This window comes from Balaenoptera ricei, chromosome 1 (assembly GCF_028023285.1).
Source record: "Balaenoptera ricei isolate mBalRic1 chromosome 1, mBalRic1.hap2, whole genome shotgun sequence".
In the NCBI taxonomy this organism is placed as follows: Eukaryota; Metazoa; Chordata; class Mammalia; order Artiodactyla; family Balaenopteridae; genus Balaenoptera; species Balaenoptera ricei.
In genome coordinates, this window is record NC_082639.1 from 11397837 (window position 1) to 11422757 (window position 24921).

The 24921-nt window shown below is 50.5% G+C and overlaps 2 protein-coding genes across 4 annotated transcripts in view; one reads left to right on the plus strand and one right to left on the minus strand.

Moving 5' to 3' along the window:
- The window catches only part of KAZN (kazrin, periplakin interacting protein), a 463767-nt gene that overhangs the window by 288564 nt on the left and 150282 nt on the right, over window positions 1-24921 (plus strand). Inside the window, exon 1 of one of the 3 annotated variants that reach the window (XM_059913787.1) lies at window positions 17488-17716. The exons of the other annotated variants lie outside the window; for them this stretch is intronic. Coding sequence (XP_059769770.1) covers window positions 17509-17716 — 208 coding nt within the window. The 5' untranslated portion in view covers window positions 17488-17508. Of the gene's footprint in view, window positions 1-17487; window positions 17717-24921 lie in introns of those variants that run through there. 3 annotated transcript variants of the gene reach the window in all.
- LOC132374304 (large ribosomal subunit protein eL39-like) lies at window positions 3637-12520 on the minus strand. Its single transcript, XM_059937903.1, has 2 exons — window positions 12435-12520; window positions 3637-3844 (listed from the first exon to the last, which is right to left on the minus strand). Exons 1-2 carry the CDS (start codon window positions 12518-12520, stop codon window positions 3637-3639), a joined length of 294 nt encoding a protein of 97 aa, XP_059793886.1.

Consider the following 24921-nt stretch of genomic DNA (forward strand, 5'->3'; position numbering starts at 1 on the left):
GAGCATGCCTGGTGGCAAGGCTCAGAAGTGAGTCATGCAGAAACACAGCTACACAGACCAATGGAACAGACGTGAGAGCTCAGAAATAAATCCATGCACGTCCGGTCAACTGACATTTCACAAGGGAGCCAAGAATACTCAATAGGGAAAGGACAGTCTCTTCAATAAATGGTGTTGGGAAAACTGGATATTCATGTGCAAAGGAATGAAAGTGGAACCCTCTCTTACACCACTCACAAAAGTTAACTCAAAATGGATTAAGGATGGAAACATAAAACCATAAAACTCCTAGAAGAAAGCATAGGGAGAAAGCTCCTTGACATTGGTCTTGGCAATGGTTTTTTTGGATATGACACCAAAATACAAGCAACAGAAGCAGAAATCAACAAGTGGAACTACATCAAACTAAAAAGCTTCTGCACAGCAAAGGAAACAATGAACAAAAGGAAAAGGCAACCAACCTACAGAGTGGGAGAAAATATTTGTGAACCACATATCTCATAAGGGGTTAATATCCAAAATATATAAGGAACTCACACAACTCAATCAATAGCAAAAAAAAAAAAAAAAATCCAGTTTTAAAATGGGCAAAGGACCTGAATAGACATTTTTCCAAAGAAGACATTCAGATGGCCAATAGTTATATGAAGAGATGCTCAACATCACTAATCATCAGAGAAATGCAAATCAAAACACCAATGAGATATCACCTCACACCTGTCAGAATATTCTGTTATTTTCAAAAATACGAGAAATAACAAATGTTGGCAAGGATGTGGAGAAAAGGGAACTCTCATGCACTGTGGGAATGTAAATAGGTAGAGCTACTATGGAAAACAGTATGGAGGTTCCTCAAAAATTAAAAATAGAGCTACCATATGATCCAGCAATCCCACTGTTGGGTATTTATCCAAAGGAGATAAAAACAGTAACTGGAAAAAATATACGCACCCTCATGTTCATTTCAGCATTATTTACAATAATCAAGACATGGAAACAACCTAAATGTCCATCAACGGATGAATAAAGAAGTTGTGGGGAATTCCCTGGTGGTCCAGTGGTTAGGACTCCGTGCTTTCACTGTCGAGGGCCCGGGTTCAATCCCTGGTCAGGAAACTAAGATCCCGCAAGCCAAGCAGTGTGGCCAAAAAAAAAGTTGTGATATATATATGTGTTTGTGTGTGTATATATACACACACAAACACATATGTGTGTATATATATGTATATATGTGTGTGTGTATATATGTGTGTATATATATACATACACATGTGTGTGTATATGTATATATGTGTGTATATAGGTTTATATGTGTGTATATATACATACACACATATGTGTATATATGTATATATGTGTGTGTATACACATACACATATGTGTGTATATGTGTATATATATGTGTGTGTATATATGTGTGTATGTATATATGTGTATATATATGAATTCTATTCAGCCATTAAAAAAAGAAGGAAATCCTACCATTTGCAACAACACGGATGAACCTGGAGGACAGTATGCTAAGTAAAATAAGCCAGACAAACGAAGACAAATACCATATGGTCTCACATATGGAACCTAAAAACATAAGTCAAACTCACAATAACAAAGAGAATGGCGGTTACCAGGGACTGGTGGGTGGTGAGGTGGGGAGGGCAGAGAGAATGAGGAGATTTTGGTCAAAGGAGACAAACTTCCAGTTATCAGAGGAATAAGTTCTGGGGATCTAATGCACAGCGTGGTGACTATAGTTAGCAGTATTATATTATATACTTGAAAGTTGCTAAGAGTAGATCTTAAATGTTCTCACCCGTAACAGCAACAACAACAAAAGGGTATTTGTGTGAGGTGAAGGATGTGTTAACTAACCTTGTTATGGTAAACATTTTGCAATATATACATATATCCAATCATCACATTGTACACCTTAAATTTACACAGTGCTATAGGTCAATTACGTCTCAATAAAACGGAGGGTGGGGGGCAGATAAGAAAGAAGCAAGCTGTTGCATGGCCGGTGACCTAGGGGAAGTAGCCCAATGCTCAACAGGAGTCCAGAGTTCATTGTATAGTTCAGCCATTTTGCTTTCTGCCCCATAAAATAAAAATGTTAAAAAGGGCATGTTTATATCTTTTCAGCATCACAGAATGTAAAACAAAATGTAAGAATTGAAAGCGCAGGTGATTAGTCGAAGCATGCAAGAAATCTTTAAAATTAAAAATCGTCGTGTTCACTGTCTCACTAGTGATCTCATCCTTTTCTAGAGGACAAGCTGGCGACCCTAGGTGCTCATCCCTGAGGGTAGGCGGCAATGAGATAACCCCAGGCTATCCTCAGTCATGGGGCACTCGATATGCCGCCTTCTTCTGAAGCTCTGGAAGGAGGGTGTCGCTGAAACAGAGACGCTGTGAGTCAAAATGAAGTATTCAATCTGGCCATCCCTCCACTGACAGGTCAACACTCTCCCTTCGTTCCTCCCCCCACCCCCCGTGCTGGCCTTTAAAATGAAGCCCCTGCAGAAATAGAGACACAGATGTAGAGAACAAACGTATGGACACCAAGGGGGGAAAGTGGGGGTGGGGGTGGTGGCGGAATGAACTGGGAGATTGGGATTGACATGTATACACTAATATGTATAAAATGGATAACTAATAAGAACCTGCTGCATAAAAAAATAAATAAAATTCAAACAATAAAAAATAAAATGAAACACCTGCCCCAGAGGAGTATCCTGTCCGTGGAGGATGAAGGACCCCCAGGAAGTGCCCGGAGACTTTGGGACTCAAGAGTGTGTTCCCTGGACCAACAGCATATAAGCATCTCCTGGGAGCTTGTTGTTAGAAAAGCAGAACCTCAGACCCCACTCCTGCATCTGCATTTTACCAAGATCCCCAGGAGACGGACATGCCGGTGAAGGCTGAGACGCTCTGAGATGATGCCCCAGGAGGCAAACTGAGTTTGAAAAAAATGCTCTGGGTACAAAGACAAGGCGTGATTACTCTGCCTGGGCATGTCCTGAACTGCTTCCAGAAAGAAGTATCCTCTGAGCTCTGTTGGAAGGGATAGACTAGACGGAAGGGGTTTAGTGGAGGTGGAAAGGAGAACATTCCAGGCAGGGAGCATGGAGTGAGCAAAGTCCTGGAGGTGTTAAAGAGCCAGCGAGGTGGGGGCGGGGGGGCACTGCAAATGGAGATGCATTTTCAGAAACCTGGCTTAGCCGTTTCTCACCTGAGTGGAGGGGCACCCTTCCTCTACCCCCATCCCTCCACAGAGCAGATGTGCCCACTACAGAATGTCTCTGGCACCTCCTTTCGTTGATGCTGTGAACTGGGCTTTGCTCCATCAACCTGGGCTGGGACTCTATGCGATGTGTCACTTGCTTCTGCACTAACTCCGTGCCAGGATTGTGCTGGGCATCTTACCTGCTTTATTTCATTTATTTTTTTTTTAAAGGTTTCACATATTTATTACTGAGCTAGACAGTGAGCAGTGGTGAGGAAAGATCAAGAGGAGCAAGCCATTCCATTTCTCCCATCACACAGGCAGCTGTTCAGACAGTAGTGATGTTCTGATATGGTAAGACGCAATTGACCTTGACACAGCATAAATGTGTGCCACTTCATATGCGAGGTTCCTTACAGACCCAGCTTGGTTCTTCTCCAGTGTCTTCTCTTGGAGTTGTACCTGATTTTATTACCAGTTTTCATTGGAATCCACTGGAGAATGGGACGGTTCTGCTTTTGTTTCTTGGCCGGGAATCGCTTGATCCTGAAAGTCTTGTGAGAAGACATGGCGAGGAGCAAATTCAACCACACATATGATGGCGGACAAGAGAAAAGAGGAGCATTTCATTTATTCTTAAGGACAACTCACCTAGAAGGTTCTAGAGAGACAGAATAGCAGAACAACCAAGAGCATGTGCTGGAGCCAAACTGCCTAGGTTCAAATCTCACCTTTGTTCCTTACTAGTAGTATCCTTGGGAAAGTTAAATTTGATCTACCCATCCATATCTTGAAGTTTCCTCTGCTATACAATTGGAAATAATAGTGCTATATGCTTTGTAGGGCTTCTCTGAGGATTAAATACATCAGATATAGTTCAGTCCCTTGGCAAATGGTGAGTTCTACATGTGATAGTTTTTAATCACTCTTATTAACCCATTGAACAGATGAGGAAACTGAGGCTCTGAGAATTAAAGTGATTTCTCCAAGGTCACAGAGTTAATACTCCACTACCTTTGCAAGGATTCCCCATGGGCTGCCCTCTCTCTCCCACTTAGCTTGACTTGGAGACCCCTTACATCCTGCCCACAATCTCCTCCTCCAACATCATGCCCTTGCTTCCCACCCAGTGTCCCTCCCACCTAACAGAAGACATCTCATCTCAGATGTGTGCCTCTGCGTCTGCTACTGCCACCACACCTTTGCTTAGGCTGTTTCCTCTGCCCAGAATGCTCACCTCCCCATCTCTGCCCATCCTGACTGCACCTCTGCCCTTGAGACCCTGCTGATGTACCTGGTGGAGGGAGCCCCCTCCTCTACATTTCCGGGTGCCCCCTCCTCAGCTGGCCACCTCCACCCCCCGTGCACCCAGAGAGCTGGGGCCACATTTTGCACATCCTGGCGTTCTCCCCCCTTGCCTAACATGATGCTCAGTATGCAGTCAGTCCCCAGCATGGGCGACCTTCCCTCTCCAGATCCCGTTCCTGGCCCCGGGCTCTTCTGATTCAGCTCAGAGTTTCTCAACCTCAGCACTACCGATGTTTGGGGCCAGATAATTCCTTGTTTGGGGTTCTGTCCTGTGCATGGTAGGATGTTTAGCAACATCCCTGGCCCCTACCCTTTAGATGCCAGTAGTAACTCCCCTCCCTGATTGTGATAACCCAGACATGGCCCAATGTCCCCTGTGGGGCAAAGCTGCCCTCCAATGAGAACCAGAATTTCCCCTGGGGTGACCAGGATGAGAGAGGGGGTGACTTTAGCATGGGAGGCTGCGGGGTGGTGCGGGGGGTTGAAATCCCCAAACGTAGATGCAGGGAGGTCACAGAGACGGGGAAGGATGGTGGAGATGGTGAACGAGAGGGAGCGTGCCCACCTCCTGTCAGTCACAGCCAGGTGGAAATGCGGTCCAGCTTTTGCCAGATTTTGAGACTCTTCAAAAGAAGCCAGAAATCCTGTCTTTTATGTGGAATTCCCTGATTCTTATTTACAAAACAGAAACAGACTCACAGACTTAGCGAATGAACTTATGGTTACCAGGGGGGAAGGGTGGGGGGAGGGATAGACTGGGAGTTTGGAATTGACTTGTACACACTACTATATAGATAACCAACAAAAAAAAAAGAAGAAGAAGAAAAATTCCCTGATTCTTAAGTGTTGGCAACTAACATGAATTTGTTTTAAACATTGTGGGAAGACCAGAATGTGTCTGTGAGCCAAATGTGGGCTTTGCAACCTTTCCTACAGACCAAGCTTCCATCCTAGAGGCTTTGGGCAGCTCACACCTGCTGGGCCCACGGGTCCCCATGCTCTCAGCAGTGGTTTGTGTCTTAGGCACCATGCGCAAGCCCCATGTTAGGACTCTGGACCACACAGTCTCTGCCCACGCAGGCCACTCCAACCCCCTTCTGAAGCCCAATTCCAAAGAGGTGGAGGGTTCTAAACTCCCAAGCATTAGAGAATATGGAAAGTACCCCAGGAAGGGGGTCAAGAAGCCTGAGCTCTCATCTGACTCTGGCACTGATCTGCTGTGTGACCTTGGGCAATCACTCCCCCTCTCTGGGCTTCAGTTTCCTCCTCTGTCACGTGTTTGTAGGATGAAGAAAGAGAAGGGCAGAAGAATGCATGCTTTCTGTTCCTGGGACTCGAATGAGTATTTCCTCTTGGCAGCACAGAACCCCACCTGGCTTACCCAGTGCCTAGCGGGCATTCTTGTCCTCAGACTGACCTGGGCAGGGACAAGCCAAGATGGTTCCACCTCCCAGCCCAGGAATCCTGCATTTCAGAGCGGGGAGTCTGGGTCATCCTGATGGACTCTTTTCTCCGTGCAATTAGGTTAGCAGCGCTGGAGGCTGCTCCACGGGTGGGACCCACCTTTCCGTCACTGGGAAGAGTCAGGACGTTGGCCCCTGCTGGTGCTGATGGCAGAGCTCTGGGTTTGTGAGATCGTCTCCCTGCCCAGAGGTGCTCATGGCCACAGGACGGCTCAGGTGGGCAAGCCTGCTCCTGGCCTGTCTGCAAGCCCTCAGACAGTTTCCCAACGGGCTCTGCGGCTGAGAGGAGCCTTCCTTAGGCTGATAGGAGCAGAGGGGCTCTGGGAGATCTTTTTGTTCAACCTCCGAATTGTATAGATGGGAAAACTGAGGCCCGGGGAGGGAAAAGGGTTGGCCCAAGGTCACCCAGTCAACAGAACGAACACCCACATCTCCTGACTCCCTGTCCGGTGCTCCTTCTGGTCTAACATCGGGCTCTCCTGGAAGTGGGCACTGGTGAGGTACACAAAGAGTGACAGATAGACAGACAGACAGACCCAGACAAGCACTGACTTTGCCCATCACCACCTGTGGCCTAAGACCAGCGGTTGTGGACTCCGTGCCTGGAGCACGCATGTGGTGACTTGCAGGGGGTGAGGGCTGGAGGACGCATTGTTACCATGTGGGATGGAATGGAGGTTCTATCACCAGACCTCTGGATTTTTTCAAAATAAAGCTACATATCTGACTTTTTTGGTGTAATTTATCCAAATTTTTAAATGTTGGCAACTAATTTTTAAAATGCTTTTTAGTAGAATACTAGGAAAAGAAAACACATTCACAGGCTGTAACTGGCTCTAGGGCCACCAGTTTGCAACCTCTGCTCCCTTCTCTTACCCTCAGTTTACTCTGCTTTAAAGTGGGTATCATGGGACTTCGCGGGTGGTCCAGTGGTTAAGACTCCAAGCTCACAATGCATGGGGGCACGGGTTCAACCCCTGGTTGGGGAACTAAGATCCCACATGCCACACGGCACAGCCTAAAAAAATAGAAATAAAAAATAAATAAATAAAGTGGGTATCACAACAGTACCCCCTCTCATAGGGCAGTTGAGGGATTAAATGAGATAAAACCACTAGAGGGCCTATCATACCACTGGGCCCACAGTGAAAGTAGCTGTTGTTATTTATTAAGACATGGGACCCTTTTCTTAGAAGAAATGGGAAGGGACTTGTTAAGCTTAGCACAAGGCAACTGGAGGGCCCTGAGCCAGAACTCAGGATCTTTCCAACAATCCACAAATCCGAGCGTGTGCTTGCTGTCGTGGGCATGTATCAATTTAAAACCTGTCCCCGCCTTGAATTTACAAGTGAGGTGGGATTGGGCTCACCCAGCAGCTCGTGGGGTTGTCCTTCACCCCAGGAATCCAGGAGCATCCCTCCACGAGGCCCCTAATCTGGGAGAAACATCCTACTTTCAAAGGTCATATCTTTAAAAACAAAAAGAATGCAGCTCCTTTCACGTTAGACAACACATTTCTGCTTGTTTGTTTTAATGAGAAACTTCAGGGGGAAGATGACAGTCCTTCCACGTAGCTGTTCGACAAATCTGCCTCCTGAAACCAGTTCCAAAGATATTTAAAGGACAGTTCTGGGGAAAGAAGAATTTAGAACAAATTCTAATTAGTCCCCGTGGGACTAGGGGCCGGTGCAGATTTCTGCCCTGAGAACCTGGAGACCAGGGCCCAAGGTTACTTCCTGATGTCCAGGGTGCAGAACGTTCTTCCTCCTGAGCTTGGCCCACACAGGGGCCGCTGGGGGCAACGTCAGGCCCGTTCCCGGCTTTGCTGGACGCCTTGTGGACACAGAGCCCGAGGTGCTGATGGAGGCCGCACATGCTCTGCCTTCAGGGTGGGAGAAGCCGGAGTCGCTCTGGCTGACATGCCTGAGTTCTGGTGGGCGGACAAGCAGGTAAAGCCTGTAATTACAGGAAAGCGGCCTGGGACGTGTGTGGACAGGCCTCCCGGAGCCCAGGCAGGTGGCCTCCTGACAAGGGAGGGCCCTAGGGTTTGGACTCCGGGTGCAAAAAGCCATCAGGGTGGGGGAGGGGTGGTTATGTAGCTGTGATGCCACAGCCACTGACAAAATGACCTTGCTCTGCTCCACTGCCTCGTTCCTCCCCCCCCCCAGCTCAGAAGGACGTGAAGACCTAGCAGTCCTTCCTCCAGGCACTGGCGGTGGCCCTCACCTTTATCAGCATCAGGGTTACATGGAGAGGGCTGTTAAAACAGACTGTCAGGCCCCATCCCAGGAGTTTCTGACTCAGGTGGTAGGGATGGGGCAGAGAATTTGCGTTTCTCATAAATGCACAGGGATGGTGCTGATACGGCTAGTCTAGGGGCCACGCTTTGAGAACCACTGCTCTAGGGCTTCCTGAAGTCAGTCTGCTTGGGCCCCTGATTTGCTGTGTGTCTCTGGGCAAGTATCTGAGCCTCTCTGGACTTCTGTTTCTCTCAGAAGGAGAAGCCAGCTTTGTCTTTGAACAGATAAACCCCACCTCGGTGCTGAAATGCCTAATTACTACTTGCAGTAGCTCAGAGTCCTTCACAGAAAAGGCCCAGGCCTTTGCACAAGGTTCTTACTCCATGGTTCCGACTTGCTTCTGGCCACGGTGAGAGCTGTCGCTTTAGGAGAGATTGGCACTTTAAGCCTTAAAGGGACAGGCCAGGCCAGCATCTCTGGGCCTCAGCGCTCACCCTGCCTGCAAGAATATTGAAGCCATTTGCTAGCCTGGTCTTTGAGATCATTTTGTTTCCTTGGGGAGGGAGGTGGCAAGGGCTCGTCAGTGTCCCAGTGGTAAGGCCTCTATGGCACAGAGAGTCATAATTAAACTCTTATCTGCCAGCCGTTCTCCTTTCTCATCTGAATGTCCAAGTGGACCGTGACCTTTCTACACTCGGGGGCCTGTCGCCCTTCCCCACAGTATCTAGGGCAGGAGTGGACTCATGGCAGATGCCGAGTGCAGACGGACCCCATGAAATGAACAAGCAAATAACCAAATGGTTCCTTAACTGAACCGGCCCCGCAGCCTGGGTGTTTGGCCCTCTGCAGTTAAGTGGGCTTCCCCACTTCTGGTCTCCTTTGTTCCTCACAGGACAGTCATGGGGAGATAGGAAAGTATTCTTATCCCCATTTCACAGGTGGGGAAACTGAGGCCCCCGGAAGGTGGCCCGACTTGCCCAACTTTACTAGTAAGTAAAGGGCAGTTGCAGAAAGAAAAGTCTAGAACTCCATGCCGCAGACCCTCACCACAGCCTCTCCCGAGTCTAATCGGTTTTCTTTTCCATGTCCCTGTAAGAGCCATTCTGCAGGTATTTGCCATGGAGATGAAACTGGGAGAGCAGTGATCTAGGAATCCAGACCCTTCCTGGTTCCGGGGAGGGAGGAATAGTTTCTCCTTTGCAGAAATTGCCAGTCTTTCCCAGGGGCCTGCCTTAGGCCCGCTTGGTGTCACATGCTGGTACACCCCAGGTACCCATGGCAGGCTAGACCACATGGTGCGTTACCTCCGGAGCCCAGTACTGTGCCTGGCACATGGTTGGTACACAATCAGTATTTGTTGCGTCAATGAATGAATAAATGAAGACAGAGGTGGTTGAAATACTGGGTCTAAACTTACCAGTTTGTGTGATCTTAGACAAATCCTTCCACTCTCTAAGCCTTGGTTTCTTCAACTGTAAAATCAGAATAATAATAATTTTTATAATAATACAAAATAGTGGCATAATAATTAAGAAAACTGGCTCTGGAGCCAGAACTGCCTGCCTCTAAATCCTAGCTCCATCCTATTCTACTGGGTGACCTCAAGCAAGCTACTAAACTTCTCTGTTCCTTGGCTTCCTCATTGATAAAGTGAGGATTGTGATAGTACTTATGTAGTGTTGTGAGGATAAAAATGAGCTAACATGTGTAAAGTGCTCTATCCAATATTATAAATAACCCTCAACAATGGTGATTCTATCTCTGTGCATTGGTAAATTAAATTAGAACATTTAAGTAACAAGTACCCAGCAGAGTGCCTGGCACAGAGATGGAAGTGCTCAGTAAACAGTAACCATTATTCTTATCTTGGGCACTCACTGGCCCATAGCTCTCTGTGTCTCTTGAATCACACATAGGAAGTGGAGACACGGGGCCTGAAAACTGTGGTGGTGGACATAGTGGTCCCGTTCCCAGGAGCCACCAACCCCCAGTTGAGGAAGGTGAAGTACCGCCAGTGGCCACCGGGGGCAGCAGAGGCCCCCATCCCCAGATGCCCTGCTGAGGGTTCCCTGAGTCCCATGTCCAGGAGGTAATCAAGGAAGGGTTGACTATTCCACTGTGCCCACAGGCAGGCATTCTCCATAACCCTGACATGCAAAGCATTCCCCCAAAGAACACCCCTCACTTCTGAGGGTTGGACTCCCAACCCTGCATTGAACAGCCATATCATCTCGGATAAGTCCCTTTGTCTTCCCTAAACCTCAGTCTTCTCAGCTGGGACATGGGAATAGGGTGGTTTGGAGGGTTGAATGAGCTAGAAAGGACAGTCCCTGGGGTGAAGTGAGTGCTCAGTGACACCTGTTGCCAAGGTAGCATGATGATATTTAGCCCGAACTCTGCAGCCAGACTACATGAAGCTTGAGTCCTGCCTACATCACTCATTGGCTGTGTGCCTTTGGGTAAGTGACTTCACTTCTCTGTGTCTGTTTCCTCATTTGTAAAATGGGGATGATAATAATAGTGCACGTAGTTCTCAGAGTTGTTGGGAGGATTAAATGAATGTCTAAAGTTTTTAGAACAGTGCCCGGCATATATAGTAAGTGCTGTGTAAATGTTTGCCAGTATTATTATTAGAAGTCATAGTATTTTGGCTGTGTTGGGTCTTAGTTGCTGCGCGCGGGCTTTCTCTAGTTGTGGCGAGCGGGGGCTACTCTTCATTGTGGCTCACGGGCTCTAGAGCGCAGTCTCAGTATTTGTGGCGCATGGGCTTAGTTGCTCCGCAGCATGTGGGATCTTCCCGGACCAGGGATCGAACCCGTGTCCCCTGCATTGGCAGGCAGATTCTTAACCACTGCACCACCAGGGAAGTCCCCAAGTCGTAGTATTTTTGATGTTATTGATTCTGAATAAGCTGCAACATTTCAGCTTTCTGCGGAAACCTCCCTGCTTGACATGAACTCCCCAAAAAGAGGCTTAGAGGAGACGGGAGAGATATGGCCCCTGGATGAGGAAGGACTTTTTCCTTTTGGTGCAGCTGAGAATCTAATTTGGGACGCAAGATGGTCTGAGAGGCAGGGCACAGAGGCCAGCCGCACTCAGTGAAAATACTTCAATGCCTGGCTTTGGGCTAAGCTTCTGCTGGCAGAGGTGATCAGGATCTTCACCAGGTCATTTGGGACCCAGGAAAGATCACCAAAGAATACCAATGAGCCCATGACAGGCGCACAAAAGTCTCCAGCCAAGAAGTCCTCGCCAGGACAGATGGCAGGATGGAACGGGGGTAAAATCCTCCATCCCCCAAGGGCTGAGGTCTAAGTAGGTATAGGGGAAAATCCCAGTCTAATCCTTCCCGCTGCACCTGTGCCCCAGAGTCCTACTGGGATGGCCAAGGGAAGAAGAGGAGATCAGTACGTACCCACTGGTGGCCTCAGCCACAAAGGCATCCCAGGGCCTGCCAGGAGGACTTCTGAGAAATGAATCAAAGGCTGCAGATCTCCATGGAAATAGCTGGTAATGCTTATCTGGCTTAGAAACAATGGGCACGTCACTCCGGCCTCCTCCGGCAATGTCCTCAAGCCCACTTTTTCGAGGGTTTACCTTGTGCTAATCACCATTCAGAGCCCTGCGTGTGCCTCTTCTCATTGAAACCTCCTTCCACAACCCTATGAGGTGGTGGCCACAGTCATCTCCTTCTTACAGAGGAGGAAACTGAAGCTTCCAGGGGTGAAATCATTTCTTCTAGATCATACACTAGTGTGTATCAGAGCCAGGATTTGAGTCCTGGTCTCCCTGCCTCCAAAAAATGTGTCCCCAGCCTCCTGGGGTGGGCAGCCTCCAAAATGGCCCTCAATGACCCCTGCCTCCTGTAGTCAAACCCTCCCATCCAGGGTGGACAGGACCTAGTGATTCACTTTTTTTTTTTTTTTTAATTTTTATTTATTTATTTACTTATGGCTGTGTTGGGTCTTCGTTGCTGCATGCAGGCTTTCTCTAGTTGCGGCGAGCGGGGGCTGCTCTTTGTAGTGGTGCGCGGGCTTCTCACTGCAGTGGCTTCTCTTGTTGTGGAGCATGGGCTCTAGGCGCACGGGCTTCAGTAGTTGTGGCACATGGGCTCAGTAGTTGTGACGCACGGGCTTAGTTGCTCCATGGCATGTGGGATCTTCCCGGACCAGGGCTCGAACCCGTGTCCCCTGCATTGGCAGGTGGATTCTTAACCACTGCACCACTAGTGAAGTCCTGTGATTTACTTCTAATGAACAGAACAGGGAGAAGGTGATGGATGCCATTTCCAAGATTAGGTTACAGAGACAGAGGTTTCCATCTTGTGCACACCCTTTCTTGCTTGAAGCCCTTGAGGCCCTTGAGGGAAGCAAGCTGCGATTTTTCGAGTAGATCTATAGCTCTATGGCAAAGAACTGAGGGTGGCCTCGGACCCACAGCCGAGGAGCTGAGGTTCTCAGTCCAACACAAGAAACAGAATCCTTCCAGAGCCACATGAGTGAGCTGGGGAGTAGATCCTCCCCAAGGAGAGCCTTGAGTTGACTGTGCCTTTGCTCCCCGGCTGGCACCTTGCCAGCAGCCTGCACAGAATTCCTGAGCCAGAGGCACCCAGCCAGGCCATCCTGGATTCCTGACCCACAGAAACTGAGAGATGATAAATGCTTCTTGTTTCAAGCCTCTGTGTTTTGGGGAGATTTGTCATGCAGCAGTAGATAACTAATACACTTGCTCTCACTACTAGCAACACACACCAAACATACCCCCACAACCGTCATAAGAAGGATTAAAAAGACTCACTCAACCATAGCGGGCAGAGCTGGGAAGGCCCTCCTCACATCTGCTAACCCAGCCCTTCATTTTGCTTTTGCCAGTGAGGGCGCTTAGTTGCAGAGACAGAATGACCCTTTTCCACAGTCATACACAAGCTAGGGGATTGCTACCAAGGTCTCTAGACTCCAGGAACTCATGAGGGTGTTATAGACAAAACGGTGCAGATTCCTAAGAATCCACAGTTGCTGCCTTGTCTTAGTGCCAGGTGTTTGAAAAGAGAACTGTTGGCTGGAAGATCTCAGTAAAACCTCCTCTACAAATACTAAAAACACAGCCAAGAAAAAAAAAAAAAAACAAACCTGAAAAATTCCAGTGGGCTCAAATATTCAATTTCAAGTAGATTTGGAATATAGTGGAGTTCTTTAGTACAATGTTTCTGGTTTTGTTCCTTAAGCCAAATATATCTTGTCATGTCACTTGCTCCTGTGATCTAAAGGAAGTTCCCCTGGCAATGAAGGCACACTGTGAATGGGAACTGCACTGATCCCTTGTGTCCCTGTGCCCCAGCCTCCTTTTTGTTTCCTTTGGTGGCGCTGTATTGGCCTGAGGTCAGGGTCATGGGGACACCGTCTGGCCTCAGAGCTTAGAACTAGAGCAGCCTCCCAACCCTCGGGCTGGGTCGCCCATCCCCACCCCTCCCCACCCCCACCTCGAATTCTCACTATGCCTTTGCTCCTTATGAGTTGTCAGGAGGACTGGATGGGGCCAGTTCCTGCATCCTTTCCCCACACCCAAATCTTCCCTTCCCTCTGCCTTGCAGAGGCCGGACACAACGTACGCTGGAGAAGGAAAGAGTGGCCAAATCCCAGGCCCAGCTGTCTCCAACATCAATTATCAGCATCCCCCAGGGAGGCCGGGTAGATCTTCTGGGAATAGGACCAGCTACATAATTTGCAGATCCCAATGCAAAATGAACATGTGAGGCCTTAGTTCAACAGTAATTAAGAATTTCAAGGCAACGACATTAACCCCAGCGTAGGGCCCTTCTGCAAGGCTGCACGTTCAGAAGCCAACCTGGGCTTGGAGTCTCCGATAAAAACCACCCTGGAGCTACCGTTCCTAGAGCGCCTGCCCAAGCTGCTCAGGGCAGAAAATGGGCTGTCGCCTCCCGGCTGTTGCATCTCCTGTTGCAGAGCTGAGCAGAAACATCTCGTGGGCCCAGGGTGTCCTCAGAATCAGAAACATACCTCGAGGAGGAAAGACCTCCCACCCAAGGCAGATGGTTTTCTGGAAGGCTGCAGGCTGCTGCTGTCAGAGGTTTGCCTGCTAGCAGAGCTGTGGACAGAGGGAGAGAGAGGGAGACAGAGAGGCTGAAGCCAAATGGGGAGGCCTGGGCAGTCTGAAAACCCCAGAAAGCAAGGGCAGGTGTGCCCAACTGCCATGTGAATTCCTGGCCCTGAGTGTGGGGAAAACACACACACACACACACACACACACACACACACACACACACAGAGCCAGGCCAAACTTTGCCGAGAAAGGAGAGCAGCAGAAATTCCCCAAGCTGGGGGCTTGAGAAACAGCTTGGGTCATTGAAACGTCAGTAGAAAACATGTGCAGACTCCTGAGAGGTTGCAGAGGGGACCAACAGGCCAAATAGAAACTTCTAGACATATTTCCTTTGTTGTTCTTTCTCCTCCCTCTCCTCTTTCTTCTTAGGTTTTAAAAAGTTGCCAACATTTCAAATTTAGACTTCACATAAAAATTCATATTCCTGGCTTCCCTGGTGGTGCAGTGGTTGAGAATCCGCCTGCCAATGCAGGGGACACGGGTTCGAGTCCCGGTCCAGGAAGATCCTACATGCCACGGAGCAACTAAGCCCGTGTGCCACAACTACTGAGCCTACGCTCTAGAGCCCGCGAGCCACAAGTACTGAGCCGCGTGCCACTGCTACTGAAGCCTGTGCACCACAACTACTGAGCATGCGCTCTACAGCCCGTGCTCCACAACAAGAGAAGCCACTGCAAGGAGAAGCCTGTGCACCGCAGAAGTAGACCCCGCTCGCCACAACTAGAGAAAGCCTGCATGCAGCAATAGAAACCCAATGCAGCCAAAAAGAAATAATTTTTTTTAAAAAATTCATATTTCTAGTAGCTCAAAAAAAAAATCCACAACCTCTAGTAACACTAGAGCCAAGTTCCTATATGACAGCAATCTACTGCCTCCTCTACAGGGGCTGGTGGTCTCTTGTTTGCCGCAGTCCCCATCACTCCTAAGGTCTCCCTGACGTTGAATCCAAGTGGCAGGTGCTACATATTTGTGCTTGCGCTGCTGTTTTCTCGTTATGGAGTTAAAGGGAAAGTGAATGTTTCTATCAAAAGTGGGAAACTAGGAGGCTGACCAAGAGTTCCATGTACTTCAAGAAATATGGGAAAGAGCATGTTTCTTTGTGGAAATGAAGAGCCTCCTTACAAGTTTAATACGCAAAGAATTTCTAAGTAAAAAGAATACAACCTAAATGCCCTGTGAAACAGACCACAGCAGTCCCTGCACTGCCCACCTCACTCAGTCGTGTCCCTAGTGCAAACGTGAAGGCATCCAAAACAGAGTCTCCTGGACCAGATGTCCCCAGAATGCAAGGGCACTCCCAGCTTCTTCTCCCATGAGGGCTCAGAGCAATCTTTCTTTTGTTCTGTTCTGATAGTTTTCCCAGCAAAGGCAGAGGACTTGGGGGATTCCGAGAATCTCCTGTCACTTGGTGTGGGGTCTGTTTCCTTCTCCCAGAGCTGTGTGGGTGTTTAACCCCATGGGTGGTTTCCTTCCCTAGCCGGGAGCACCACCAGCGTTTGGCATACCTGTCAGCCCTCCACTGGGCAGTTGGGGGGGTCCAGTTCAACAGGGGGAGGGGGTCTGAGGCAGCCCTGTGGCCCTCCACAGCTGGGCCAGTGTCCCAGTCATTGGGAGGGCAAGGAAGGTAGGGGGTGGGGTGGAACCTGGGAAGGCCATGGTGGATGTTGGCCGGGCCATAGTGGTTGCTCAGACGCAGGGCTCCTCGCCCACGGTCAGGAAAGTGACCTGCAGAAGGTTTTAGGGATTGGCGGGGAGGGGTGGGGGTGGGGAAGTAATTTGGTTCCCACCAATGTTTGGAGAGCCATATGCCAGTACCTAGAAGTTCCCAGAGCTCAGGCCTGGGCCAGTGGGAGCCAGAGGTGACTGAGCCAGGCCTAGAAGGGGTGGGGTGCGTGCTGCCTGGAAGGGGAAACTGAGGACACCGCGGAAAGTGTGTGATTCCTTATCTAGCCACGTAGCCTCGCCTTCCCATGTCTACCACGGGGGGAAACCGGACCTGCCTCCCGGGGCTGCGGGGAGACAATTAGTCCTTCTAAAGAACATCGTAATCCCCAAATCAAAGGGGGTTCAGAGCTGCAAACTCACTTTACAGCGAGCTCTGTCAGCCACGGGAGCACCCGCCGCAGTGGGTGGGCTCTGATTTGCAGACCCTCCAAGGAGCCAACTCCTGCAGGGCTTGACTGGCCTAATAACTGCTCCACCCACCCACTCGAGGGGCCCCAGCTCCTGACCTCCCCTGGGAACCACCTCACCTGCCACATGGCTGCCCAGAGGGGTGTTCATAAGTAGCACTGAGCACGGACAGGGTGGGGATTCCTGATGCCCCATTTTATAGATGGGGAAGCTGAGACGGAGGAAGTGCCCCCCACCAGTTTACAACTTCCTCATAGGTATGGACCATATATCAGTTTTCCTCCCCACTGGCACAGCCGTTGCGCTCGGTATTGTATGCACTTAAAGAAGGACTGGTCACACAGTACAGGTGAGTGAAGGAAATGTCCCAGAGCTCCCACCCCTTTTCCTGCCCGCTCTTTCCGCCCTCTCCCGGCCACTTGCTGGGGCTTCAGCTCTTTAGCAAGGCCGTCCCAAGGGTATCAGAAGAGTGGAGAGACACATGCAAACTGGGGTACCAGGCAGCTGTCCCCTTAATGCACACACTTGCGGTTTTCAAAGACCTGGATTCAGGCCTGTCGCTCCCGACCCCTGTGACACTGGCCATCTTTCTAACCCTGAGTTTCTCCAGGAATGACCATGCTGGGGATGCACCAAGCGGCCAGAGCCGGGCTTACAAAGGGGCGACGCGGCCCTCCCCCGGGCCTTGGGGCGAGGGCGCCGCGGAGGGGCCGGGGGCGGGGCCGGGGGCGGGGCGAGCGGCGGCCCTCGCCAGCCCGGAAGGAGCGGGAGGAGGAGCCGCGCGAGTGAGAGTCGTTCCCACGTGAGAGGCTCGGCGGCCGAATTCTTCGTGTGCGGCGGCCGCGGACCTCCCGGCGTCCGGCGAGAGAGAGAGACCTGGTCCGGCGCGCGCGCGCGGGCGGGCGGCGGGGCCGGCGCTCGGCTGCGCCCCGATGCGGCGGCGACCCCGGGGGCTGTGAGCCCGGCGCCCGCCGTCGGAGCCCCCCGCGCCGCCGCGGGCAGCGCCCCTCGGGCACGCGGCATGCGGGCGGCAGACTCTGGCACCTGGGAGCGCGTCCGCCAGCTCGCGGCTCAGGGCGAGCCGGCGCCTTCCTGCGGGGCGGGGGCTGGGCCGGCGCGCCCCCCGGGACCCGCAGCCTGCGAGCCGGGTGCGGACGCGGCGGGGCCCGGCGATCGGCCCCGCGCCGGGGCGCCCTCCGTTCGAGCGGATGGCGACTGCAGCCAGCCGGGTAGGTGCGCGCCGGGAGGGGAGGGCGGCGCGGCCGCAGGCCGGGGGAGGGCCGGGGCCGAGCGCGCGGGGGCGCTCCCGGCCGGGATCGGGCCGCCGCTCGTGGCAAAGTTCTCGCCGCGCCCTTGACCCAGAGCACCGGACGGGGTGCAGGGGGAGACGCGCGGGACGCGGAGTTAGTCTTCAGCATGAGGGCAGGGGTTGTGGCGCTCCGCGGCTTTCCGGCAAGAGCCCCCTAGAGATTTGCAGAGGGAGGTCAAGGCCGAGCCTGCAGGAGCCGTGCGATCCCGCGGCGCTTGGAGACCCAGGTTTGGGCCGTTTCCCGCGCCTGATCTGGGAAGCGTGGGAAAGGGGCCAGCCTCGCGCGAAGTTGGGGAGGCCCCCTGTGACCGCACCTGTAACCCACCTGGCAGCCCCATAAAGTGCCGAGGGGAGCGCTGCCTTCCCGCCACCCCTCGTAGAGGAAAGTGAGGGCTCGCATTTGCTAGGAGCGAAGAGATTTCTCGTACACTTGAACGACTAAGGCAGAAAGAGAAATCGCCGCGGAGGAGACACAAATGCAGTGGTCTAATTGTGCATCGTTGGCTAATCCGCCCCAAGCGGAGACCAAGCGGAGAGCCCCGTTTGAGTGTTAAAATGTTCCGAGTGGATGCGCCCGTTCCATTCTGTTCCGGGCTCAGCTGGTCCCTCCCCGCTCAAGTTAGGTCATGGAGGGTGGGGCACAGGAACCCCTGGATCCTCAAGATTCCACAGTAGGAAGGTGGAAGGGCTTCCGAGAAGGGCCTGTCATCATCAGTTTCAAGTTTGAATACTTTTTCCAGGAAAAATGGAGGGGGGGGCACCACATGATTATTCAGTATTTCTTGAACACCCAATGTGTTCCAGTAATTTACATGCAGTGTCTTATAATCTTATCACCACCCTGGCAGTGAGGCTGTGTTATCTCCAGGAAGATGAGGTCAGAAAAGGCCGGAGTTTAAGGGACTTGCCCAAGCCCCAAAGCCCTGAAGCCATGGTACTGGAATTTCAAATTTTGGCTGTGGATTGACACCAGAATGCCTCTCCCAGGCAGCAAGCTTACCAACTGGGAAACACCAGGCTTATTTACCTAATAATTATTTCTTTCCTATGAGAAAAAAGCCAACTGCCAGGCTCCCTAATTCCAGACTGCCTGTATTGGTTTCCCCAGGAGATGGAATCCTGAGCGTCAGAGTTCTAGCCGCAGGGGCTGGGACCACCAACCAGCTGGCTCTGATTAGCTGAGCTGCCACTGGTGTCCTGGAACAACTGAGGTCTTGGGTTACCAAGGTTCTGGAAGAGGGACCCTGAGGCCTGGAAGGAGCTTGAGTCCCTGGGTGGTTGGCTTAGGGGCTGGGTCTGCTGGAGACAGTCCCACCTCCTCCCCTGTTGCACAGAGCAGTCAGAGACCAAGACAGCTTGGTGTGAAACAGAGCAAAGATGCAAAGAAGAAGCAAATGGGAGGGCTTGGGCAAGTTGCTTGATCTTTTTGAGACCCAGTTTACCCATCTGTAAAGTGGAGATATTAATAATCTCAACTAACACTTTGATCATTCAAAAGCTCATGTCTGGGTGAATGGATAAAGAAGATATGGCACATATATACAATGGAATATTACTCAGCCATAAAACGAAACAAAATTGAGTTATTTGTAGTGAGGTGGATGGACCTAGAGTCTGTCATACAGAGTGAAGTAAGTCAGAAAGAGAAAAATGAATACCGTATGCTAACACATATATATGTAATCTAAAAAAAAAAAAGTTTATGAAGAACCTAGGGGAGGATAGGAATAAAGACGCAGATGTAGAGAATGGACTTGAGGACGTGGGGAGGGGGGAGGATAAGCTGGGACAAAGTGAGAGAGTGGCATGGACATATATACACTACCAAATGTAAAACAGATAGCTAGTGGGAAGCAGCCACATAGCACAGGGAGATCAGCTCAGTGCTTTGTGACCACCTAGAGGAGTGGGATAGGGAGGGTGGGAGGGAGACACAAGAGGGAGGAGATATGGGGATATATGTATAGCTGATTCACTTTGTTATACAGCAGAAACTAACACACCATTGTAAAGCAATTATACTCCAATAAAGATGTTAGGAAAAAAAAAAAGCTCATGTCTGCAAAGCACCTTTCCTGGGTCATAGTTGATGCTAATGAATGTTAAGTCGTCAGCTTTACTTGTGGGGCACCTGTTAGTGCCCCCATTGACTCAGTTTCCCATTAGGATGTGATGTTGTCTGCTCCATCTCCACCCTCCTGAACTGTGTTGAGATGACATTGTCTTGTCTTTAAAATACTTCAGTGATCCAAGGCTGACTGTTGGGCCAATGGAGGCTGTTATTATGTACACAGGTAGAAGAGGGCTGGGTGAAGATAAATAGGTTTACTTTGTGTCTATATAGACTCCACTTGTGTATTCATAATAACAATATCCTAATGACATGGTGTAGCTGAGAAATGCCTGTCTCTGAGGTCTGGGGGTGGTTCTTACTCCAGTGGCCCTCATGGTGTCCCTTTAGGGCAGAGAGCAGTGGAAATCTCTTTTCCTGATCTACAGATGGCATCACTGGTGTGAAACAGGATCAAGCCAGCAGCAGAACAAGAAAGTTCTGAGTTCTCTCTACCCTACCACCCTTCACCCTTTTTTGGCGTCTGGCTCTTAAAGACCAAACGGAGTTTCTGAGAAGGTCTGTGGCAGCTGGCATTGAGGACAGCGTGTCGTGGGCACAGGTGCTCAAAACCATTGGCTGTCGTGAGGGGTTTTCCTCTGGGAGGTCAATGGGAACTCTTTGCGCTTGGAAACGCAAGCTGAAATTATTGCTGAAATAAACCTTTTAGCCAGGCTGTGAGGTGACTCACCCCAGGATCTTAGCACATTAGTCCCCAGCCTAATGCGATACTCGGTTTAAGGAGCTGCAAGAGTGCTCTTTTGGGTGACAGCGTCTGGAAATTGGCATTTTCAGGGGTTTGGGGAAGGGGAAAAGAGAGATGATTGCTTGGCAGGTTGGAGGCTTGGCACCTTGACATTGCCCGTGGGGGATGTCCTGATATCAGCAGGGTGACAGACCCTGTGCCGGTGACAGCTCCGGCCTCCAGGGTGGGGCCACTTCCAGGGGAGGTTACCATTTGCGCCTGGACTAGGGAACAGAGCAGGAGATGCAGAAATTAGACACAGTGTCGGTCTGCACCGGGTTCTGCCCCAAATCTGTTTGACCTTGAGAAACTCTGTTAACTCAGTTTCCCTGTTGGTGTGGTGGGAATGACTCCACTGGAGGAGAGATTCTTCCAGAGCCCCCACAGAGTGTTCAGGTGATCACTGAGCCTTCTGAGACTGAGAACGTGAATGATTCCCTCTTTGATTGTCCCTTCATTCAGTTACATTTCTTGAGCATCTACTCCTGCCAGGCACTGTTGTAGCTGCCAGGGATATAGCGGCAACGAGACAACTGCAGCCCTTGTTTCCATGGAGCTTATATTCTGTGGGAGGAGATTTCCAGTAGGCAAATACACACAGGATGTGTCAGGGGATGGTAAATGCTATGCACAAAAAAAAAGCCAGGTGAAGGGTTAGCGTGATGGGAGCAGGTGCTTTTTAGTATTTAGGTAGGTGGTCAGAGGAGAATGAGGTGAGGTATGTGGGTGCTGAGTCCCTGAGGCAAGAGGATATTGCCGGGCGGCTAAAGGAACCAAGTCATTTTTTTTTTTGGCAGTGTGACTTGTGGGATCTTAGTTCCCCGACCAGGGATCGAATCGAACCCGGGCCCCCAGCAGTGAGAGCGCTGAGTTCAAACCACCGGACCGCCAGGGAATTCCCGACCAAGTCATTTTTTAAAAGTTGTTGGTAAATTAGTATCTTCGTAGACTGGGCATATCTGAAGCCTACCCAGACTACCTTCCTTATTAGTCATTTGAGTTCTTATCTCCTCTTGCCCCTGCCCCTCACATGAAGTCCCCTGGAGGAGGGGACCAGACCTGTGTTTCTGTGTCCTGGCTTCCATTCTGTGGCCTGCCAGGGGCCAGGCTTGGTGCTAACCAAACGCCGAGCTTTGTCTTCATCAGTCAGCCCTTCTGCAACCCAGGGGGAGGTGCAATTGCTCATTTCATCCACAGATGGGGAAACTGGTGCTCAGAAAATTAGTAACTTGACTAAGATCACACAGCTAGTAGATATCACAGCCAGGACTTGGCCCCAGATTGTAGACCTCAAAGCAGTGTGAAAAGACCTTGTCTTGATCTTAAGAAAGTAGACTCATATTAAGTGTCAGGTCCATTTTTCCTTTAAATTTTTATCTCTTAAAAAAAAAAAGTTTGTCCTCTCCTTGGTATTCCTTGGTTTAAGCAACTCAAGCATTTGCTTATCTTTGTGCCTTTAGCAATTTCCCCACTAGGTCGGCTTTGAGTTATCCCTTCTGTAAAGGATTTCTGCTGCGTTGGTGTGAGGTCGAATCTCCCCGTTGGAATCGGGGATGCTCTTAGAAAGTCACCCACTAGGACCACGAGGGTCTGTTGTGAGCCTCCTCAGTAATGGGGTGGGACAGAGGTAATTGGGGGCTTGGCTATTCTCGACAATCAGGAAGGAAAGTCACTACACTTGAATATATTTCCGATTGGTTTCCCTTGGGAGGTTTCCTGTGGCCCAGCCCCCTCCACCCTGTGTGACTGCTCACAAAGGGGGACTGAAAGTTCCTTCTGCCAGGGCAGTGAGTGCAGGACATCAGGTTTGGAATCAAACACAACCTGGTTTGAATTCACCAGCTCTACTGCTTACTAGCTATGTGTCCCCAAGCAAGTTAGTTAATGTCTCGAGCCTCAGTTTACCCATCTCTAAAATGGGATCATATTACCCACCTCAGAGTTGTTGGACAGGCATCTGTATGGTTAGCATCCTTCATACCCATGGGGCCTGCTGCCTACCTATGCCATAAGGGGGAGGGGAAATTCCCATTTATCCAGAGTCCAAAGGACTTGAGTGTGTGTGTATGTGTGTGTGTGTGTGTGTGTGTGTGTATAAAATTTTTTAAATATTTGAAGTTTGAAATATTGGGATTTGATGAGACAGGTGGTTTTGAAGGAGTGCTAGCCTTCCAAGTCATCAGAAAGGCCTTCTGAGTCATCAGGAAATTTCCAGAATGGTCTTTATGTTTTGTGTAATATTCCAACTTAGTCAACTGGATAATTTGCTAGAACCCTGCAGCCATTCTGGAGAAAGAAGAGTTTACTCCCTTTTCAATCATCTCAAGAGCCACAGGGCACGCATAGCCCAAGGAAAGTAGCAAACACGCCCCAGCTCTAGCCTTTCTCACCTGTGACACAGCCAGTTGGCAAAAGTGGAAAATCAGGCACATTGGCGTGTGTACAGATTTTAGCCCCAGCAGATAAGCATACCAAGTGTGTCATTAAAGCTGTCCAAAGTGATCACCATGGGGATCCTGTGTTTGCTGTGAGTCACTAAGGGCTATAAACACTCCAGAGAGGATGGCAAGCTGTGGTTACAAGGTGTGTGCGTGCAGGCATATGCAGTTATTTTTTATGAATTTACTCTCCGTAAACGCGTTTCGTGTTGAGCACATCAGATGAGTGCCTGTCCAGGAGGGGAAACGTCAGGATTGCCTCCTGTTCACACAGACCACCCCTTCTGTTCCCCTTGGGGTAAGCACCCTGAAGGTGGGGACTTCAGGCTTTCTCTTGTCTGCTGTTTGGATACCTTCAAGAGAAGCCAGTTAGAAGACGCTGACTGTGGCAGTTCCTCCGAGCCCTCACCAAATGGCATTAGCCCAGCAGGTGCTGTCGCAGCCCCAAATTTGGAAGAAATTAACAGCCAGAAAGGTATGACAGGTATGTGAGTCCCGCCTGGTGTCCTGGCCGTGAACTGGGTGACGCTAAGCCTGGGCTAAGGAGAAGGGGAGTTGGTGGATTCAGTGGTGGAGAACCTCTGATTGCGTCGCGCTGGGCGTTGGGGACCTCTTCGGGGAACACCCACCGCCCGGTGGCCAATCTGCAGGTGCTGACAGCTTCGTCTTTTGTCGCTGCCCGGATTTGGAGGCTGGCTTGGTCTCCCAACTAGTTTGGGCTGTAACTTTATCACAGGCATTGTGTTCCGTAGCTTTTAATTGTACAGAAGCTTCAGAAAGTTCTCCCTGGGGGCCTGGAGAGAAGTAAAATCAACAGCTGCTCGTTCCTGTATGTTTTATTCCCTCACCTTACGGCTCAGCCTTGCCGGTGCACTATTAACTCTGAAGTCCTGTGTTCCCCGGGGCAGGGAAGAATCCGTATTTCTTTTGGGTAAGGTCCTATTAATGATGAAGAGTCACTTACTGAGGGCCGCCCAGGAGCCAAGCACTTTGTCACCCGCGTTCCTGTTCATCTCTCCCGACCCCTGTAAGGCAGCTGGCATTCTCCCCATCTTACTGGACAGACAGTTGAGGCTTAAAGAGGTTACACAGGTTATAGTAAGTGACTTTTCCAAGCTGCCGTGCCGGCTGCCTGCCCCACTGCTTCTTCTTCCTTGTGGTTTCATTCATCAGCTGATGATTCCCCGAGAGCCAGTGGGGCACCAGGCAGAGGCTGTGGTGCTCAGAGTCATGGGATTTTCTCATCTTTGGCACGCCGTCATCCAGTCAGCCAGGGGCAGCTGGGAGGGAGGGCCCCTGGGGCCCAGAGCTGCTCCTTTGGCTCCAGCAGACTTACCGCATGCCTCTGGCCCAGCCAGAATCCAAAGAGGCCGGCTGGCCCGTGATGGAAGATTCGACCCTGGCCATTTGGGAACCTGGAATGCAGAGCCCTGAGAGGGAAACCTCGGCAGGGATGGGGTCAATTCAGTCCCTCTCCAAAGCGAGGGAACTGAGGCCCAGAGCGAGGAAGGGACCGTACTGCAAGGTGTCACGTGGAGTAGTTTCCAGGGTCAAATGTGAAAACTTACAAAGGCACTTGGATGTCTTGGCAAAGCTGGGCGTTCTCTCTCTTCACCCTCTTCCCTAGCTTCCTCCTGGGCTCTGGAGTGGACGTGGATGCCCGCCCCCCCCAAGCTGGACTGCCTTCTTTGGTGTGGGTAGAAACGGCTGCCCTGGGTGGAGTCTTCCCTCTCTTTTGTACCCTGGGAGAGACCGGGGGAAACCCCTTTTTACAGAAGGGGAAATGGAGGCACAGTGTGATCTCCTTGGGCCAGAGCTGTCTGATAGAAGTC

Excerpts from the sequence above, each read along its gene's own strand:
- LOC132374304 (XM_059937903.1), bottom strand. The coding sequence starts at position 12,520 with ATGGCATCCATCACCTTCTCCCTGTTCTGTTCATTAGAAGTAAATCAC. Across the intron at positions 3,845-12,434 it reads CAGTGGTTAAGAATCCACCT|TCCTCTTTTCTCTTGTCCGC; the intron begins GCCAATGCAGGG and ends TAAATGAAATGC.